Genomic DNA, 22407 nt, shown 5'->3' with positions numbered 1-22407 from the left:
TTTTGGAGATGGGAGTCTCAATGACTTTTCTTTCTGGGCTGGATTTGAAATGTAATTTTCTGAATTTCAGGCACCCAAACAGCCACTATTACCGGTGTGAACTACCAGTGATTAATGTCTGTCTTGAAATTCTTAATTATATACTCAAAATTATATTCTGTCAGGGAAGCCTGTCAGAGAAGAACATGCATGAACAGATAATATGTATGCATATGTCCACCATTCCTTATTGCCCCATTCACATATAGCCTTCATGATGTCATGTGAGCACATGGTGCTAGATGACCCACAGTATGGCAGTGTTTCTAGACAAAGTCAGTCTAAGGTAACCATGACTATAAGTCAATGTGTGGGGTACTGAGAGTCCCAGGAAGCCATGCTTTCCATCATTTGAACTAGTTCCAAACAGAAAGAGGCAATGGCATTTTAGAAATACATATGACCAAAGAACTCTACCATAGCCTTTGTTAGTCATATTTTTCCTTTATATTAGCCAACCACTTTTGTTGAAATGAAGAAAGGAAAATAAAGTACATCACATCTTTTCCCCCCAGACTTTATTCATAATTAAAATGTACAAGTCTAGATAAAACATAAATTAGAACTGTACAGTATAAAAATGGTACATACTGATATACAAGTTTTAATCTTTCCTTAGAACATTAAGTAGCAAATAGAAAAGTTGCAAGAAAGACTATGGAACAAAAGAGAAACAGTCTTTTAATACTAGTGTTTTCTAGATTTTTGAGCAAGAAAACCACACCTTCATTTTTGTGCTGAGTTACAGCACATCACATGCTCTGAGGCAGGTCTCAATCCCTCCTTCAACAGCCTCTTGAGGACTCCTATTGAAAATCTCTGGTCTGAAGGATACTGTTGTTCTCCAGTTTTTTCCTGATGATTCATTTGTGGAATCTAGAACTGGACCCAAACTGAAGTCATCCATGGGTTTGGTGAGTACTAGTAGAAAGGCATCTACTGCAACGAAAGATGGGGTAATTTCCCAATCCCTTGCTACTCTTGTCTTAAAGAAGCAGTCATATGCTATATCCTACTTGGTAAGGTTGGTTCAGTTGTTGGCCATTTGTAAAAACTTGAAGTGTAAGAATCAAATTCATTTAAAATACTTTTTGAAACAAGGGGAAATTTGACACAGATTTATCAGGTCACACTTGTGCACATTTGAAAATGACTAAACTGAATTGGAAATGATTAGTTTTGAAACTACAAGTTCAAAGTTACCGTTTGTTTTAAGCATTTTCTATTAGAAGCAAACCAGTATTGTTTGACATGTCAGCTTATTTTAAAACAATTGATTAAGGCTGTTAGTATGAAACTCAGAACAAACTTCTGAACACAAACATTATAAGTCTTTGCACTACTAAAGAAAAAAAGGATGGAGGGATTAAGTAGCCAGGTAGAGTTTGCCATGTCCCTTGAAAGCTAACGCCTCACCTTAGTTTTCCTTAGAGATTGTGAAGTGGAACATGTAGGAAGAACTGAAGTCATTCTTTCATGAGCCTCTACCACTACAGTTAAGAATCAAAAACATTTTAAAAACTTCACAAGAACTCAAAGTAGGGTCAAATCATGGAGGGTTTCAGTGGGTTATGGAAGAGAGAAAAGCAATTCAAGGGAAAGAGGCCTAGACAAATTATGGTTGAGAGAACCAAATGAGACTAGAGTGTGGACTTCTGGGATTGCAGTTTAAAACTGCAGCCATTCAAAGATCTTAGGATTGGGCAAGTGACTCTTCCTTTGTTGGAAAGTATAGGCCCACTTGTAGAGCTGCAAAATGAGGAATTAGTCCTAACTGAAAACCTAAGCAATTTTCTCTACAGAAACTTCATTAGAGGTAGTAGATAAACGCATATGTCAAATGTTAGGTATATGTGGGTTGACTGAAATGTAGGACTTATGTGCCTAAGAGAAAATGATTTCTAAATTTCAGGAAACTTACAAAGGAGTCATGGCACCCTCACCTTGTTCTAAGTTAGGGGATTGCCTGTCTTAAGGAAGGCCATGGATCAGACAGGGAGGGGTTAGACAACTCAGAGGTATATAAATAGGCAGAACAGGTAGGAAGCTTTTGTAAGCAGTGACTGGCTTCATCAAAACTTCTTTATGAAGAGTCCTGCAAAGTAGAATAAAAGCACAACAGAAACATTTTTGGCAAATATGTGAACATCAAAACACAAAACTGATCAGAAAGCCAAACTTTTATAAGAAACTAAACAAAAGCTGGGTGCCTGTAATTCTAAGTATTCAGAAGGCTGAGATCTAAGGATCACATTTTGAAGCCATCCTGGGCAAGAAAATTCTGAGACTCTTATCTCCTATTCTCCAAAAAACAAAACAAAATAGAAAGTTGGAAGTAGAGTTCTGGCTCAAGTGGTAGAGCTCTAGCCTTGAACAAGAGAGCTCAGGTAGAGCACCCTGCCCCCGAGTCCAAGTCCCAGTAATGGCAGGAAAAAAAAAATACTAAAAATAAAAATGAGTAAACTGAGTTGATGATGAAAAATATAAGGAACAGCAGCATGAAAACATTCTAAAATATTCTAATGTTGTGCTGTCCCCAAGAACTGTCTGTAAAAATAGAACGTAGTCCAATATACAATCTACTGGCCACATGAATGCTTGAAATATGGCTAATGCAAGTCAGGATATGAATTTTTCACAGATAGCCACATGTGACTAGGGACTTCTCTAATTACTGCTAGGTAAAGTATAGAAAGAGGAAACCTCTTAATAGGGTTATATTCACAGAATTTGGATTTAAAGCCGGAATAATCTACTGTAAGGGGGAAGGGCCCCTGAGGAGCTCTTCTATAAGAGGGGAGAACTCAGGATGTCCTTCCAACTCCTGACTAGTGTCACTGGGAGTACAAGGCCTAGGACTCTGTCACTTGGGAAGATGCCTATATTTGTACATAAGAGAATCTAAGGCTGGGGCTACCAGTGACACCATTTGTACATGGAAATCACTGCTGTGGGGATAGCAGAAAAGTTAGGGGCAGAAGTACTCATTTTCGGGTGGAGTTTCCTGAGGAAGATTTAGAGGCAGAGGTTGCTGAGGGCCCTTTCTGGCCACCTGAAGGCTGCATAGGAACTTTCTTCTTTGGGATCAAGGCCTTGTCTTTGCTCATAAACACTTTGCTGGGATCCAACTTGTTCACAAAAGAGTCGGTGTCTTCCGTGAGCAGATTTGTGTTGTACGTGATAGGTTTGTACATGCTGAACCATTGCTGTAAAGCAGAATTGGGAAACAGGGTCACAATTCAGAGGAGAAGTGTCACTTTTTTATATTCTTTAAAGGGAGTATAGGGGACAGAGCTGAGGAAAAAAGACAAGACAGTTTAAAGTAAGCATCTGTCAGTATATTAGATGCAAATATTAAAAACTGAAAAACTTCTGGCTCCAAACATTTCAGTAAAGGATACTGAACAAATTGTGTTTTTTTTAATAAAAACATTAAAAAAGAAAAGCAAAAAGGTGCATGGTATCCTTAATATGTGGCTATTAAATCCAAAGAGTACAAGAGCGAGGACTCAATATTTGCATACCCAATGCTATGGACATGGTAATAGAAATATATACATAATTATATAGACATAAAAACCTATGACTCTATAGACATAATGTTTTATTTCACAAATCAATATGTTTCTATGACATACAAACCCTTAGCCTAATTTTGATTAAGTTCTAAAAAATAAGTCCCAGTGATTGTTCCCTTCTTGAACACTTGTTTGTTAAACTTGTCATTTGAAATATGATGTAAAAAATCAATGTTAATAAATTCTTTAATAAAAAAAGCAGTGACTGGCTTCATTAAAACTTCTTTATGAAGAAACTCTATTAGCTCTTAAATTTAAGAGAAAGTGATGTCAGATTGCATTAACCCTTGACTAGATAAGGTATCATAACCTTTATGATAAATTCAGTATGAGAAGAATCCAAGTAAACCTCGTTTGAATCTAGTGAGCCCAACAGGGGAAAAATCATCCTGTCTTCAAAGCAGCTGGTTCTCATTAGGGTCACTCAGACACTTTTCCTACAGAAAGAGCAATGATTGATGTTAATGTGGGTGGGTTTTTTTCTGCAGGAAGCTGCCAATGCAACTTTGCAGGTTGCACAGAGGACAAAGGGTATCTACATATTGGCCTTTCTTGGATCACAGCTCTCTCACAATAGTGACCGGATGAAAGATGTCATGTGACATTTGAGGAAAATGAAGCCTATTTGATGAACACATCAAAAGGTTGCACTGGAATGGAATCCTTACTTTCTTGCTAATTTAGTGATGTAAACCACTATTGAAAGTATAAAACAGTACACTCTAGTCAAAAGTTCTAGCAATACTTGGCATTGCAGCTTGATTTCCTGGCATGTGTTTGAAATGGTGGTCAGCCTCATAGTTATTAAATGGGACAAAGCAACTCTATATGAACCAAAAAGTATACATTTATGCTTTATGTGCAAAGAGTATCTTGGAAAAGGTATACAAACTGGTAACTGTAGCTGCCTCTAAGTAAGTACACTGGGATATCAGAAGAGTAAGATAGGGATGTTAGGATTCAGCATTTTCTGAAACCATTTTATCTAAAGACTTTGATAGATACTACATTTTGAGATTCTCTTTTACCTTGGCCTGTGGGCTAATGCCATAGCTGGTGAAGGCATACTGCCACTGCGGCAGGCCCAGGTGGGTGATGAGCAGACGATAATATGCAGTAAAGGTATCTGTGAGAAAATGCCAGTATAATGCTCTATCCAGGAACCAGATTTCAGTATCTTGTGCTAATCCTAAAGTAACACAGGAAATGGAACATTTTAGCACTTTTTGTCAAGTATAAAATTAACATGCATTCATGGTAAAAGAAATCCCAAGTTTCTTTTTTGTGCCAACTTCCAGTCCCATTCTTCAGTGGTCACTTTTTCAGTTTCTTTTATAGTCTTACAAAGTCTGATAAATCAGTCAACGGGTGTGTCTTCTGACCATCTGGAGGAGCATTAAAGACTGTCTGAACTCAAGTCCCTATTCTGTGAGGACTCAATATTTCCCTCCCCCAGCAGGTATATGCTGTGCTCCCAGCTTTTCCTAGGGAAACTGAATGCTTTGGGCCTGCTTTGAGAGGTCTTTCAGGAACTCAAATTGCCATGAATGACTTCTATAAAGAAGCTCAGCTCATTCATGGGAATCTTGCCTCAGGTGTTATGGAACGCCTTGGTTAAGCTAAGGGGCAGTATCAAACCAGCTCCTGCCTCACACCTGTTTCTGACCTTCCATTCTTATCACCTCAAGCCTATTCTTGCTGATCAGCTATCTAGATAGCTATAACACCTCCCTAAGGAGTCTGTACTACCCAATCTTTTCCTTCTTCAAAATGGCTTATATTACATTTCCACATGAATCCTGCTAAATAACCATATTTGACAACCCTATCTTCTACTTACTCTTTACTAGGTTCGGCATGAGGGAATAGTTGACTTTTTGGTTTAATTGCTTCATTATTTAGCTGACGTGTGTAGCCCACTGAATTTTACTTATCTTTCACCCAAAGCAGTTGCATTTTCAAAAAAAAAACTACAAGTTTTCTGTGTGTGTATATGGCTTTTACACATTTGTCCCTTTGCCTGGATGCTCCTTTTTCTCCTTCTCCCATATATAATTCCAAATATAGTACAAGATTTAGCTCAAAGCCTATTTTTCTAAGATTCTTTTAGCTGGAGATCTCTCCTTCCCTCAAGAGTAATCCTGAGGTTTGTACCTTTTTATACCATCAGAGCTACCTGATGAGGGTGGTATAGTCTGTTTCACCTTTACAGTGCCATAGTCCCTAGACCTGAACTGCTCTTAGGGAGCTAAGCAGAAGTTGCTGCCCAAGAATACAAAGCCTTAGTAACTACCACATGACTCTCTTTTTTTTTTTTCTTGAATTCCATCAGGAACAGCCTAGAAACTCGGACCCTTTGAAGCTACTGATAACTGGTTTAGATAAAGAACTGCATGGTTAGCTAATACATGAGCCTAAAGGAGTCTAAGAAAGAACTATTGCGCATAGTTTTTACTTACCTATAATCTAATGCTGTTGACTGTTTTACAGTTGCATAAGAAGATGGCTTAAAGTATTCCGGAATTTAATCTAGTGAGGAGTACTTAGAGAGGACCAAAAGGGATTTTTGGTTCTTGGCTCCTACTTGCTGGCTTCTCAAGAGGCTAGAAAGTTACATGCCTTTTGTGTGACAGCTGACAAGCAAAACTAGGCAATGCTACACCCAAATTATAAAATGATCCTTACCTGGCTTTCCATTTTTGTAAACAAGGCAAACCTTTCCATTCCCACTGCATGAATCCAGTTCAAATATCACACTGCGAGAGTCAAAGTGGGGTTTTTCAGGTTGGTCATCATTGGCTGTGAACCCAAAAGTTCATAGTAATGTTCAAATAAACTCAAGCACAGAACCTCACACTTTCGTTCATAGTTGGAACTATACCACTTAATCCACATTTCCAATTCTGACTTTTTGTTGGTTAACTAAAGGTAAGAGTCTTGGATTTGTCTTTCCAGATCCAACTTTCAGATCTCTACATAGTAAAAATTGTAGGTGTGAGCCACTGGCACAAGGCTTCAGTCATATTCCTCAGGTATTATATCAAAAAATTCTATATTCTAAATGCCCTGGATATAGAATGGATTTGGCCTTATGTCTCCTTCACCAATATATAGTGTCCAGAAATCTGGAAAACCTGCATAAAGGAAACAAACTAAACTTCTTGGGAGTGGAACTACATGAAAGCAGAGAAATCTGAATGGGATGTATAGTCATAATTTTCCTGTTTTGGAACTGTTTAGTGTATAAAAATGGACTATCATATACACACATGAATCTTATTTTCTATGTAATAACTGGAAGTCCCCTAAGTTCCGGAGTGAAATTGATTCATTCTCTTTAGTGGTTGCTTGATAGCTGACAGGAATGAATTAATCTTAATTTACTCTCTTATCTCCTTATTAATATACACTTTTACCTTATCAATACTCTGCTGTGAATGCTAAAATAATCTTCTCTACAGATACCCTTACGTTCTGATACTAGTATACGGGACTGATTTCCTAAAGTAGAATGCATTTGTCAGTCTGCTTTTTCATAAAAGCTCCTTGGGTTTGAAAGATATTTTTACTGGGTAAGATTGATAATTGTTTTCTTTGAGTATTTGATCTCACTTTGAGTTATTGCTTTGTCTTAGTAACTTGTCTTTTCCCTTTGTTGCATTTAAGATTTTTTCCCTACATTTCGAGCAATTTCATCATGGTATTTCTTGGTTTCTTTATGGTTTTGTTCCCCCTGGCCTTTTCATAGGCTTATTCAATATATATCAATGTATCCTAGGCAAAAGCAAGTCCACATTTTCAGCATCTTCCCTGGATTTCTTATTTAGAATGTTAATCTGACATTAGATTTTATTAGCTTTGATGCTTAATTTAAGAATATCATTTTTTTTTTTGGTGGGTCATGGGGCTTGAACTCTGGGCTTGAGCACTGTCCCTGAGCTCTTCAGCTCAAGGCTACTGCCTTACCACTTGAGCCACAGCTCCACTTCCCATTTTATTGTGGTTTATTAGAGATAAGAGTCTCACGTTCTTTAGCGCCTGGGCTGGCTTTGAACCATGATCCTCAGATCTCATCCTCCTGAGTAGCTAGGATTACAGGCGTGAGCCACTACACCCAGAAAGAATAATATTTTTAAATCTTGACCAGCCTTATACTATTAAGCAGGAAGACTTATCTTATTTACATATCTGTCATTATTACCAGAAGAAGGAAGTCTCTTGATCAACTTAAGTGTGTTGAAAACAGTATGTTTTTCTTTTTATGCTAATCTATGTCTTTTAAAGAAATTAAATCTTATAACCTTTACTGTACTGACTGATCTACCTTATTTTCTTCTATTTTTCTTTTGTGTATGGTTGTTAAATACAAGAGTTGTTGACACTATAAGTAATTATTTTGTTCACAAGGACACAACAGAGTAGGCAGGTTATGAAGGAGTAGATAATCAGGCTTGTTACCTAAATGATATAAGAACTATTACAATGGCTACCTAACCAACAGAAAAAATTCCTTACATTTTATATGAATTTCACATCGCATTCTGCTTCTATACCCTGCTCATTTTCCATGAATTTTCTTTATCGAGGTTTATCATAGACATTCTTTAAGACTTCCACTAATGGGCTAACATCAACTTCTGCAATGATTTTCTGACACTAATGAACTCCTAAGTGGATTCCCTTCTTACCTGGACTTCTCTGCATATATACTTGACTTGTTATAACCTGTGTTTCTCAGACTGAAATTCTATTGTTCATTCTTAAATAAATCTAATTTTTCTAAGAATCATTCTACAGTATTAGACTGTTACCTTCCTTTCTTTTTTTTTATTACATGCTTAAATCAATATGGCTATTTTACTTGAAAAGGATAAACCTTATTTCCCTAATGAAATGGGTACAAAATGCTCTAGTGGCTCCCAAGGTTATTTTCCCTTGGAACATATACTTCAGGTAAGCCGTCCCTCTCAAGGGTATTCAGGACCTGTAAAAATGACAGGTAGTCCTTCCCCTGATTAGGATACATTAAAAAGATTTTCAGTGCACTAGGAAGAAAGTTTCTTGTTGGTTTAAAAGTAAGCTGCATGTTGTTGATCCAGGGGAGGACTTTAAGTTGCTAAGAGTGAACCTTGGACAGAAGCCAAGAAGAAAATAATAATTTTAGCTCCGTAACTACAAGAAACTGAAAACAGTCCATGAATCCTCTTGATACTGAATTGTTGTGTTAAGTTTAATTTATAACATTAGCTCACTCACCAAATATATTATGTACCAGATACTGAACTGGGTGTAGGAAACAAAACAGGGATCCTAACCCTGACATTTAAAATTTCCTTTGTTGAGATAGGGTTTGTTTTTTTTTTTTTTTTTAAAGAAGTATCTTTCTTTCAGAGCTCTAAGAAGCTATGAATGGTTATGGTCTTGGTTTGGTAGAATATACTAACATGCAATAAACCTCTTCTGTGGTTCTGAAATAAGCTAGCTATATCTAGCCCCCAAAAGAAGTTCTGCTGGTACCTTCCTGTGTATCATCATCCAGGTCTGCTAGAGTTGGTGCATTAGGAAGTGAATATATGGAAGACTGGTTGAGCTGAGTCAGTCTGGAGATGCTGTTAATTGTCATGCTGCCCAAAGGAATGATGTGCTCTGTGGGAATATAAGAAGACCGACACAGAAGCTTAGTTACAATAGCTATCATAAAGAATTGTTTGAAATAACCTCAGGGACTATTTGGTCAATGGCTGAGGAATCTGAGAGATGAACAGGGGAGGTTCACTCACTCCATGCCCCAATACACAAGCACTTCCTGGAAACAAAAAGGAATTAGGAACCAGAAGTGATGAACACTGCCTATTGATTAATTATGGTTCAGTCAAAAATAATTATAACAAGAGATACTCAGAACTAGGAAGTTTGGATTTAGAAATGTTATTTGAGGAGTAAATGGCTTAAAATACTTTTGCTTTCTCTTAGCATTGTTTTAGTTCACTTTTTACAGGGAGAATAAAATTTGACAAATGAGTAGCAGTTTTCATTTTACAAGGGGCCTTTTCTTTTCTCTTCTTTTTATATACCTTCATATTGGAAAATCCCTCTATAGCTTGTTTTCCCTCACTTTCTCTCGAAAGAACCTGGTGGCCTTGTTGATCAATTCTAAATTTGTGCTTAGGATATAAGTAAGGAACAGTAAGACTACATATTTTCCTTATATGTTAAATTATACAGAATCCTTGTTAAATAGGATGTTGGACATAGAGGGCACACAAGTCTTAGAAATCAAATTTCTGAAAAAAAAGAACTATTATGGCTGAAGGAGTAAAGCCTGCTAAAGTTTTTTATCTGAGATTTCTTATGCCTTTTCTATCACTGACTTGAACTGTATGGTAAAGTATGGGTGTAGTAATAGGAAGAAAGATCAAGACTGCAAACATTAAGTTACATAAGATATTGTTATAATAGGGACTCGTTCATGAAAGCATCTATGAAACATCTCTGCAGCAGACTCCTGAAAGGACTAGCCTGTCACCATGATAGTCTCGTCTCTGTCCCTTGTCTGTTGTCCTAGATTCCAAACTCAGTGGCCATGCTATAAACAGGGTACTGATAACTGTGACAGATGATTTCTAGGCCATAGAAGGGAATGATTTAACTACAAGCTGATGTCAAATGTTCATGAGTAAGCTAGAATCTCAGTAATAGAAGAGGTAGGAAGGGTTTAGGAATCATCCAAAAAAGTGGTGGGGGACTCAGATGTATAGGCGGAATGCAGAGGCTTGAAGATGAGAAGTCATCTCTGTAGGACTGCTGTACACCACAAGTCACTCTTCCTTAGGGGAAGTATACATGTTTCCAGAAGCCAAAGGAGATCTGGGGATGAGGTTGGACTTGGAGGCAGTAAGAGCTGACAAGAGGAAAAGGCTGGCAAGTTTGTGCCAGGAAAGGGCTGATAGAGAAGGCTTTCCTAGCTCATATGAGCCTTTCATGTCCGCATAACTGTACTCTCAATTTTTAACATGTGCAAAGTTCAAGTTCCTACACCTTCAAAATTTTTTTTGGGGGGGGGATAGGCACACAGAGCACAGATGATAGCTTACAAACTGAAGAAGTCACTTAGGCTGAGGTAATAAAGAAAGAGAAAAAAAGCCATTTTATGGAATTTTGGACCTGAAGCCTTCATAATGGTGAGAATAAAGGAAGGAGCTTAGAGGATACAGATTTCTTAACCGGAGAAGTTTCCTCCAAATGGAAGTACGGAAGTACTCAGGCTTTAAGTTTGAGTTGGTTGGGTTCTATGTGTAAGAACTAGTATTTTGCTCAATCGTATACTAATAGGAGTCCTCCAACTTGAGCTTGCAAGGTCAGTATTAGCTAGTCACTGGAACAGAGTGGTAGGAGGTAAAACACTGATGGTATCTGTTAGGTCTGGGAGAAAATCATATCTTTTGGATGTGGCACCTGAGAAACACTCATAAAACTGCCTAAATTCAAAGATTCGAGAGTCGAAAGGGTCCTCAGAATTGTTCCATCCAACCTCTCCTCTAGGAAATATTTTCCACACAATAAGGAGGCTAACTCACCATCCAGCTTCACATTCCATGTCATTTGGAAGCCATTGGTCATCAGGTAAAAGTTTTTCACATCGTCAGGCAGCAGGCAGTTATTTTTCTAGAAGTACAAAGTAGCTGAATGTTAGTTTAGAGCTAAGAAAGAGGGCATAGGGCTAGGCCTTAAAGCACTGAGGACATTAGAGATACTGAATTCTATTGGCAAGATTCACCAATTTACTACTTTGACTTTTTTCACCTCACTGGACAAAGCAAACTAGGTGTCTGCTTTGCTATGGTGTATACTGAGTAGCTCAAAGGGAACAAGCTGAAGAAGAAACTAGAATGTGACTGGAGGAAATCCTAAGTGAATTCTGACTACAAAGAGCACAGTAGTCACTGCCAACATATCTTGTTTTCAGAAATAAATTATTGGCTAAAAGAGTTCATCATTACAGCAGAGAGTTCATATCCAGAGCAATTAATGTAACAAATCTATTCTACTAGTTGATAGTTCTTAGTAAAAAAAGTGTAAGACATATATAGATGTTTTGTATGTATAAAAACATATTAACTATTGGTACAGAGGAACAAGCCTACATTTTTTTTTACTTTTTTATTACCAAGGTAATGTATAGAGGGGTTACAGTTACATTGGCCAGATAGTAGGTACATTACTCTCACATATCGATACTCATTCTCATGTTTTTGTCCCCATTTCCTTCCCCCCACCCCTCACAATCATCTTGTTTTTCCCCTTCCCTTTCCTATTTCAAATAAACAAATAAACATATATACAATATACCAGGTAATAAAGTCAGATACAGTAATAATATGAGATTAAGCAAAGGACAACAAAGGAGAAGGGAAATAAGGTAGTACATTAAGAACAACAATCACACAAAGTAAGGTTCTTGTTTCCATATCCTAGAGATATTCTTTCATTTAGTCTCATCCTATATGACCTTATGTATCTATGTTTCGCGCTAATGTAATCCTTTGCTAGGAGAATCCTAGATGTGTATTAATTATTATGAATGAGGGAAACCATTGAACCCATGTTTCCTTTGGGTCTGGCTTACTTTACTTAATAAAACAAGCCTAAATTTAAACTAATTCATGCCTTTTTGTGGGCCTAACCAGTTGTCTCTAGACAATTCAAATCCCTGGAGCACATAGAAGGCTAAGTTCCCTAGTTTCATTTCAGAAGATATTAACAGTTACTTCTAGATATGGTTATGGTTATAGAGGTAAAGAGGCAACTATTAGTAACTGTCCAAACTTTTAGGTTATCTGATCCTTCTAAGATATGATATTGACAACTGGGTATGTCAAGTTTGCTTTAGGTAACACTGTCAAGTTAGTTTTAGGTATGCAGTGTGTAGGGAACTCTTATAAAGCAAGTAAAGGGTTTACTTCTGAATTCTATCATTAGCTGGTTGGCCCTAAGTATGTCATTTAAACTCTGAATATAGGTTCGGGAATTAACATAAGACTGAATGTACAAAAAAAGTATGGGTGGGAGGGGTGTAAACGTGACAGAAAGTGAGAGAACTAGGCATGTATTATGGCATGCAGCCACAGCATCTTAATTATACATGAATTTTTGTTTTTTTTTTAAATCAATGATTTTTAAGCAGTGTTTCTAGATGATTAAATAACCAATAGCTGCCAGATTAGTAAATCAAGCTTTTAATTCCTTTAAGACCTAGAAATATATTCTGATCAGTTTCTATATTTTTCTCTTGTTGCCAATTTCACAAAAATCAAATTTAAGGGATTCTCAGGCCATTTAATAGTTCTGACCAGATTCTTCATCCTTGTACAGTGATGAAGGCCATCATCTACTGATGGTTTTGATTACTGGTGCCATCTAGTGGTGAGGACCAGGAAACTAGTCATTTAGTCTGGTACGTTTCAAGGCATTGTTCATCTCTAAATCAGGCTAGAAAATTCTAAGAGGGATTATAACTATTTTGGTATAGCTTGGAAAAAATCATGGGATTTAATTATTGTAATAAAAAATTCACAATTCATAAAAATAGAAAAATTTTAGAGGAATCAATACATTTGAAGTACTAAGATAAATTTTTGAATCAAATTCATGAAAAACAATGTCATTGTCCTAGTATAAGTGACTGATGGGCCTTGGCTCTGAAGCTGCTTTGTTACACATCTTTCAGGTTCAGACACCCCAGGTGGTACAGTTCTTTAGTCCCTTCTCTTGATTCATTGAGCTTTCCCCAGTGGCTCCTTCAGGGCACCAATTCTAGGTTCCTTCTCTCTTGCTCAATCAGGTGAGTACATGCTGTCCCTCAGGAAGCAATCTGCCATTTCAAAGGGCAGAGTTATATTGTATTTCTTTTTGGGGGGTGGGAGTAGGGAATAAAGTAAGGAGAAGAGGAAGCAGACTAAAAAAGAAAATGAATGGAAGAGGGGTAATCAGAGTTGAAGATGGAACAAAAGGCACAAGAACCCTGCTGACTACTGTGTGACACAGAACAAATTCTTTAACTTCCTCAAGCCTGAGTTTATCTATAAAAGAGTTTGGCCTACTGGTAGAGTGCTTGCCTAGCATACACGACATGTGTTTGATTCCTCAGTACCCCATACATAGAAAAAGCCAGAAGGGGCTCTGTGGCTCAAGTGGTAGAGCTCCAGCTTTGAGAAAGCCAAAGGACAGTGTTCAGGCCCTGAGTTCAAGTCCCAGGGCAGACAAAAGAATAAAGATATCAACACACACCTTGAAATATTAATATTCACTTGCTAGGAAATAACCTGTGTTTGAAGCCACTTATTAAATGACCCGGTAATTTTTTGGCTACCACCTCTGGTCAAATACATTTGTCACTCTCTACCAAGAGATCTTTTTAAAGTAGAAGACTGATTTCCCCAGTTCCCTACTTAAAACAACTCAATGGCTACCTTTTACTGCCAAGACAAAGTGCAATCTATTAATCTATGAAGCCCTGCATATTTTAGTGCTCATTGACCTCTCTCTTGCTCCTTGTCCTATGTTCCTTCTTTATGTTCTTGGAACAATGTAATCCTTTCCATGTCGAAATCTTTACACAGACAGCACTTGCCTGCTTAACAACTTTTCAAAATTTCTTTGGGGAAACCTTACCTTAACCTCCAGACTAGGTCAAACCTCTGAAGATTTTTCTCTTTAAGTCTCTTTACTCAATTCAGTTTGTACTTATGCTTGTAAAAATCTATATTGTGTCTTATACAGTAAGATCAGGAGATAAGAACAGTACCTTATTAAGATTACTATTTAAAATAATCTCCAGGGCCCAATAGCAAACATAATGACCGAATCATTTTAGGAACTTAAAAGTTACACTGACTAAATGAGTTAAAGATCAGAGAAAAATTGGACACTTAAGCTATGGATCTGGTTAACTGTAATCCTTAGATATTATTTGATTATTTATATAGATCTATCCCATTTGTAATCTCTGTTGGACTTTTAGTTTTGCTACATAAAACTTCAAATACCCACTATATCCGTAGGGTTAGCAGAGGTCAGGGGAGATACTTCATGCTGGTATGAAGATGTGGTATGCAAGGAAGTTGTGGCCAGGCAGAGGAATACATTTCCTGATCTGATCTTTCCTTCTCAAGGGCATTTGAGTTGATTGCTCTTTCTGGGGAGATAGGTATTCTACACTGCAACACTTACTTGCTCCCATGAAGAAATCATATGACGTTCAGCAGGTGGTTTTTCTGTGATTGTCACCTCTGTCACACCTGGGGAAGATTCTGAAGAAAGAAAAAAGATTCTGTTGCAATTGGCATACTGTCATATAGTTCTTTACTACGAGTTGGCTAACTGATGCTGAAAACTGCTGTAGAACTGTCTGATATCTCTGATGAGCAGGATATCCACCATGAGGAAAGCTACAAACTCAATGAATGTCTCTCAAAGACAGTTCCATAAACTAAATGATATAGTATACTATACATATATCTTCTTTTTTTGTGTGTGTGGGTCATGGGGCTTGAATTCAGCCTAGGCTCTGTCCCTGAGCTCTTCAGCTCAAGGCTACCACCCCCCTTGAGCCAAGGCCTACTTCCCATTTTCTAGAGGTTAAGTGGAGATAAAGAGTCTCAGATCCATTGGTGTCCGGGCTGGCTTTGAACCTTGATCCTCAGATCTCAGCCTCCAAGTAGCTAGGATTATAGGCTTGAGCCATCATACTCAGCACATATATCTTCTTTAAAATCTTTTTTTGGGGGCCTGGAGTTTGGCCTAGTGGTAGAGTGCTTGCCTAGCATGCACGAAGGCCCAGGGACAGTGCTCAGGCCTTGAGTTCAAGGCCCAGGACTGTCAAAAAAAATTTTTTTTGTAATGTTTCTCGGGCTTGTATTCAGGGTCTAGATGCTGTCCCTGTGCTAGCACTCTACCACTTGGGCCACAGCTCCACTTCCCGCTTTTTTGGTTGTTGTTAGTTAACTCGAGAAAAGAGTTTCACAGACTGTGCTCTAAACCACAATCCTTAGGTCTCACTCAGCCTACTGAGTAGCTAAGATTATAGGCATGAGCCATCACCACCTGCCATCCACATATATCTTATTGAAGAAAATATAAATATTCAAAATTCCTAATGCTTTAACACTGAACTTCATAGCAAGTTGTGTATATATACATATGGTGTGGTAAAAAGAAATAAAGAATAGTAGTCCATTAACTTTTATGAGACAAAAACCTGCTTTCTATCTTTATACTAAATAAAACTCATCTTGAACATAATGTGCTACTCTATGAGGTCCAGGATTTAGATGCTAGACTATCATTATGAAAAACAGAATTATCTATAAATATACTGAAAAAAATCACATTTCTACATTCTTGAAAAAGGGGAAGGTCTTCAAATAATCTGGCCTCTTTCCCTTTGTGGAGCTTTGCGTAATTTACCACTGACCCTGAGGTAAAAGAGAATCTTCACCAAAGAACAAAGGAGATTTTATTAACACCTCCTTCCATATTCTTCATTTGTTCACACTAAACAATTATGAAGTCCTTAGTCTAAGATCAAAAGTCTGGAAGGAAACTACTATGTATTTCAAAATCAGAACTTATTTGGAAATGTAATTAGTTTAGATGACATTATATAGGAGGATACATCCCTAGCCCGTTGATTCATTTCCTTATAGAAAGAATACCATGTGAAGAGCCAGACACACAGATAGAAGACATACAGCTATGTGTATATGAAACATGGGAGTGGTGCATCTGTAAGCCAAAGAGGAGAAAGAGAAACAAGAAAAACTGCACCCAAGTACTATGGGAAAACTAGTAAAAAGAAAAAGGATCTAAAGGCAGGATCAGGATCCATCCAATGGCGATATCAGAATAAGCATAGCCCTGATGGCGGTGATTTCAGAATTTAGGCCTCAGAAATGTGAAAGACTAATTTCTGCTATTCTTAGCCACCTTGTATGTATTTTGTACAGTAGCCCTAGCAAACTAAATCAAAGATCATCCACCATGTCTTTTTTTAATTTAATTTTTTATTAATTAATAGAAGGATTACAGTTATATTTGCCAGATAGAAGGTGCATTACTTCACACGCATTGATACCGCTTCTCATGTTTTTGTCCCCATTTCCCTCTCCCCACCCTCTCCCTCATCTTATTTTTTCCCCTTCCCTTTCCTATTTCAAACAAACAAATAATCATATATACAATATACCAGATAACAAGGTAAGATAGTGTAACAGTATGAGAATAACCAAGGGACAAGAAAAGAGATGAGAAATAACATAGTATATTAAGAAAAACAATCACACATTATATAGCTGTCTTTTCATGATACTGCATAGATTATTCCTACCATTGTAAGCTTTAATGAATTCACAAAAATCTTTCTCCTCTGATCCAATCTTAGCACAACAGGATCTTTCCTATACTGAAGCTTGTTTCCTTTTTGATCCTGTTCATTTCTCCCTTTTGTGTAGAAGACAGGTGTCTTGTATTTGTTTAATTTTATCTTCTTCCCTACTCCAAACCTTGCCTCCAGTAGTGTTAGTTTTCTTACTACATCTATCCTTCCAACCTCCCTCAAACCAAGTCTGTACTCCTATTCAATTATGCTGGATCCCTTTCTTGATATATGTCCAAATATGTCATATTTTCTTTATCTGCTCAAATTCTATTTATATCTTAAGTTCACAATGAAGTGCCACCTCCCTCACAAAATGAATTGAGATTACTTCCGGCCCATAATAATCTGATTCTCCCCAAACTTCAGAGTTGTACTTAATTATATTCATATTATTTCTCCATCCCCTCAGGTTTTTTCTTACTATGAAACCTAGGCATAGTATAAACAAGAATTTAATAAAGTTGAGTTTTAAATTTCTCTAGGATTAAGGTAGACTTCTAGTTTTATATGGCTTGCTGATTATTCAATTATGCCAACATCTTTTCTAATAAAATGCCCTCCACATTCTCAGAAAACTCAAATCTTGAGATGCTGCAACAGTTCAAGGATTTGGCACCAGAAGCGGTATCAATGTTCAAGAAGTAATGTAAACTCTACTGACAAATGTAACTGTAACCTCTCTTTATATCACCCCAACAATACAATACAATTTTAAATAAAACAGATTTTCATGCCCTGGCTGTCTTTGAACTGTAAACCTCACATTTCAGCCTCCTGAAGTAGCTAGGATTACAGGTGTGAGCCACCAGCACCCAGCTCAACTTTATTTTTTAAACTTCAAAAATAAAAGAAATAAATTGCTACCACAAGGGTTATGGTTTCCAGCTATTTGAAGCATACTCAATGACTAGATTCTGATGAATTTGTTCTAGCATGTGGAGTTGTTTATAAATGGTGATGTCACAATAACTAAAAATCCATGTGAATTTCTAGTAAAAAAATAAAGAAGATAAAAGTGGAAAAAAATAAATTGGCACTCAGCGTATCTTAGTCTTTCTTAATGCAGTTATATTAACAGAGATGACTACTTTCTTTTGTACAGGATAATTACTTCCCTTGGTGGAAGCAGAAATGAAACAGCTTTGGAATAATAAAAAGTAATAATTTTTTCTGCCTTATGTTCACTGTTCTTTTTAAGACACAAAGCATGAAGGTATAGCAAAAAGACACTGTGAACATCTAGTCATAAGGCCTCAGTCTTTGCTATGTCCCCGATAGGGGAGAATGGAAGATGCTGCCTATCCCTTCAGGTTTCATAGTAATTGAGTGAATTCTAATGTAAGGCAAACTGGTCCAACTAGTCTACCTTAGTTATGCTTTTCAAAACCACTAACAGGTTTTTGAACCAGATTTAAATCTTTATTTAATTAGATGATGTACAAGCATTTATATTTGTTATACAAGATTTCTCAACTCTATTTTATAAGTGTATATATCATACCAATGTTTCTTTTTGATGTATATCATTATTTGCTTTATTTAAAAGATTTTGAAGAATGAATTCATTTTCTATTGCTAAATAAACATCACAAATTAGCAGCTTTAAATAATAATGCTCTACCAGGTTCACAGTTCTGTAGCTTGGATTGGTACAAGATGACTGGGTACACCTGACACCTGAGAAGCCAGTGCAGCTGGTGTAAGGATACATCAATGATTTTAGCTTAAGTATTTCTTCTTAACTGTGCTCTCATCTGGAGCTTAAGGTCATCTTGCAAGCTCATTCCTGTATTGACAAAAATCCCTTGTGGTTGTATGCCTTAAAAAATTCTCCTTTCTCATTTGCTACTGGTAGGGGCTATACTTAGTTTGCATCCCTTGTCGTGTGGTCCTATCCATCTTTTTCATGTTTCAAATTTCTGGCATCCCTTCCTATTAACTGTTTGTTTTAAATGGCTTCTCTGATTAGAGTTGCATACCCTTACCCCTAAGAGAAACCTCAAACTTATCAGCAGTTCCTCTACACCTTTCCCATCAGCCTTTAATAACCAAGTACGCTACTTTTAGCCCCTACAGATAATCCCATATAAATAGAATAATTCATATGGACATAAACATTTTTAAAACTAGTTTCTCTTTTTCTCCAAACATATGCCAGTAATCCATTCTTTTTTATGGCTAGTTTTCTATTGAATGTACATATCACATTTGGGTATTTATTAGCTGATGGACTGTGTTGTTTCCACTGACTTAATAATGATAAAACATTTGCATATAAGTATAAATACATTAAAATTTCTCTTGGGAAGATAACAAGAAGTGGAATTGCTTAGATTTTGAGGAAGGACGATAAGCACAAGTGGCTCACCCCTGTAATCCTAGCTACTCAGGAGGCTCAGATCTAAGGAGTTTGGTTCAAAGCCAGCATGAGCTGGACAGTCTGTGAGACTCTTATTGCCACTAAACTACCAAAAAAGCTCAAGTGATACAGCAGTAGCCTTGAGCAAAAAAGAAGCTCAGGGACAAAGCCCAGGCCTCAGTTCAAATCCCAGGACTTCACATCTTAGCAAACATTTATCATGTCTATTTTCTAATAGGTGTGCATTTCAATATTAATTGGGGGATTGGAATAGCTTGTCAGTTTCTGCAAATGAGACTGGTGAGGTTTGACAGCAATTATAGACTCTAAATGTGCATAACAATTTGAGAAGAATTATTTTAGTGATACTAACTCCATAAACATGGAATGGCTTCTCATTTATTTTGTTTCTTCTTTAATTTTTTTTTAAAGGTTTGAACTTGGTACCTGACACTTTCAAGTCTTTTGTTGCTTTTACTGCACAAGTCATGGGCTCCTTCTATAACTAATTTCTATTTTATCCCTTTAGATAGCAATACCTAATAGAACTCTTAATTTCTTTTTTGTTTATTTTCCATAGACTTTTTTTTCCAACCAAAGCACATCATCTGCAAATAGACACCCTTGCTTCTTCCTTTATAATTCAGGTATCCATTTTATTTTCCTTTTTAACTCTTTTGGCTAGAACTTCTGAAACACTGTTGACTAGAAGTACAGTAGAGTTTTTAAAAATAAATTTATTTTTTGTCATCTATAGACAGTTGTACAAAAATGTGTCCACATGTCAATCCATGTGTAGAATGTGTCTTAGTGTCATTCCTTCCATCATTCTCCCTCACCAAGAATGGATTCTTATTACCGGAGTATAAAATATAGGGCTAAGATTCTTGGTGGTGACATCTGGGATACTGTCAGTTAAAGTTCTCATTATTCTCTGGTCATACTGACAGAGCAAACAAAATCATTTATATTGACTATGTGCTTTTCTTTGGGGAATCTGAACTTGGTATATGCTAGGTAAAGGGTTTCAACTGAAGTCACTTTCAATAAAAGATTTGGACATCTGGGCTCAGGTAAGTTTCTCTAGTGAAACATTTCAGACATGTCATAATACTCTGCAGGTGGAATGAAGCTGCACTGGTAATGTTTGAAAGTTTGCTCTTGACTTCCTCATGTTCTTTATCTTTACTGATTTTTCTGTAAACAGTCACAGCCAAGAGTATGACTACCCATGAAGTTCTGTAAGCCTAGCAAATCATAAAACTGGTGTGGTCTTCTAGACCTCTGGCATGTATTAATTTTGTTTCTCATATGAAGGGAAAAGCATCCAGTCTCCCAACATGATGTTAGTTGTGAAATTTTCACAGTTGTAATTTATGAGGATAAAGTAGTTCTATTTCTATTTTTTTATTGTATTTTATTGTCGGGGTGCTGTATGAAGAGGTGACAATTACATGCATCAGGTAGTGGTTACATTACTTGTTTTTTTTCCCACTCCCCCCCTTTCCCTCCCCATCATCTTGTTTTTCCCCTTTTCTTCTCTATTTCAAATAAACAAATTAATGTATATGCAATATACCAGGTACCAAAGTCAGAAGCAGTAACAACAGGAGATAAACCGTAAAGGGGAAAAATAGAGAAAAAATAACCTCGCATAGTACATAAAGAACACCAATCACAGAGATAAACCTCTATATCCTGGAGTTCATTTCACTTAGCCTCATCCCATAGGGCCATATATACATAGCTTTTGAGGAATTGTGATCTTCTGTTAGGAGAATCCCAGACATGTACTAATTATTATGATATTTCTATTCTTTTAGGGTTTTCTTTTTTCGTAGTTAACATTATGAAAGGGTATTTGATTTTTCAAGTGCATTTTCTACACCTATTGAAGTGATTATGTGGATTTTTATTTTATTAAAGTTATATTACATCAATTTTCAGTATGACACTACACAGTCCTAGGTTAAATCACACGTGTTAGTGAACTTTTATTCTAGACAGACCAATTTAAAACACATCAACACGATGTGCTGCTTTGGACACCGTGTTGGCCACCGTCCCCTCTGCAGGCATCTGTTTGTCCTTTCGGGAGCAGGCAGGCAGGGTGGGTGAGAGGACCCTTCAGGCTTTCCCGCTCGGCCTCGGATCACGCTCACAGGCACACCCTTTCCCTGCCCGGTCGTGCACCTGCCTCCCCTTCCTCCCCCATTCCACCATCAAGTCGCGGCGGAGGCGCCCGCTCGTATCCAGGATCCAGCGTCCGGGTCACCTCGTCCCTCCCACCTCGTCCCTCCCTCCCTCCTCCGTTCTGGCGCGCCGCCTTCACTCACCCAGGATGCGGGTGACGCCCAGGGTCAGCTTCTCCAGGTGTGGCTTGCTGCTGTTCAGCAGCGGAGGCGACCCATCCTCCATGGCTCGAGTCCCAGTTCCGCGCGCGGCGGGGATAGCGGGGAGGACCCGTGGGGTAAGCCGGCCAGGAGGCAGACAGGAGGGCCGGATTCGTCTCAGCGTCCCGGATCGTCAGGCTCAAAGCATGCTGGGAGTTGTAGTTCTTCAAGGCTGAGAGCGGGGCGGGGTGAGGATGGGGGCACTGGGTTGGTCCGGCAGCAGCAGTGCCGTGAGACACTCGTTCCCACGGCCCGGGCCTGTACCCCACACCACCCCTCTGCGACCCCCCCGGGTCTTCCCCCGGACCCTCTCGGCCCGCCGCGGACGGACGCGTCAGCGAGGGCGGGCCCCTGCTGCCGACGGCCAATGGGGGCCGTGCCTGAAGCTAGGGGCGTGGCGATCGCGGCGCAGCGCCCCGAGTGGCGGTTGTTTCAAGATGGCGGACGTGGCGGGCCCCTCCCGCTCGGGTACCGCGGCGTTCTGGAGTCGCGACAGTATCCTTTGCCCGACTGGCAGGGGGCGCCGGCGCCCTCTCCGGGGAGGGTGAGGGGAGGGCGGTCGCGTGAACCTGGATGAATGGGAGAAGAGCGATGCTCACCCCT

The 22407-nt window shown here is 38.2% G+C and overlaps 2 protein-coding genes across 3 annotated transcripts in view; one reads left to right on the top strand and one right to left on the bottom strand.

The window, feature by feature from the left end:
* Positions 1-1507: 1507 nt before the first annotated feature.
* Positions 1508-22068, bottom strand: Tpgs2 (tubulin polyglutamylase complex subunit 2). Of its 2 annotated transcripts, XM_090353227.1 has the most exons (8): positions 21748-22068; positions 14847-14926; positions 11195-11282; positions 9135-9263; positions 6303-6416; positions 4646-4806; positions 3092-3245; positions 1508-2134 (listed from the first exon to the last, which is right to left on the bottom strand). In XM_090353227.1, the coding sequence occupies exons 1-8, from the start codon at positions 21827-21829 to the stop codon at positions 2112-2114; spliced, it is 831 nt and encodes a 276-aa protein (XP_090209353.1). In that variant the 5' UTR covers positions 21830-22068; the 3' UTR covers positions 1508-2111. The 2 variants fall into 2 exon arrangements, with proteins under 2 accessions (XP_090209353.1, XP_090209352.1); XM_090353226.1 differs by having other exon boundaries at positions 1508-3245; positions 21748-22066.
* Kiaa1328 (KIAA1328 ortholog) overlaps positions 21993-22407 on the top strand; it is a 152377-nt gene continuing 151962 nt past the window's right edge. The window contains exon 1 of the mRNA XM_090353225.1: positions 21993-22299. Within this exon, the coding sequence (XP_090209351.1) occupies positions 21999-22299 (301 nt within the window). The 5' untranslated portion in view covers positions 21993-21998. The remainder of the gene's footprint in view (positions 22300-22407) is intronic.

This window comes from Megascapheus bottae, chromosome 19 (assembly GCF_031878675.1).
Source record: "Megascapheus bottae isolate mThoBot1 chromosome 19, mThoBot2.hap1, whole genome shotgun sequence".
NCBI lineage: Eukaryota > Metazoa > Chordata > Mammalia > Rodentia > Geomyidae > Megascapheus > Megascapheus bottae.
Note: the sequence above shows the minus strand (reverse complement) of the source record. Positions and strands in the feature narration are given on the sequence as shown.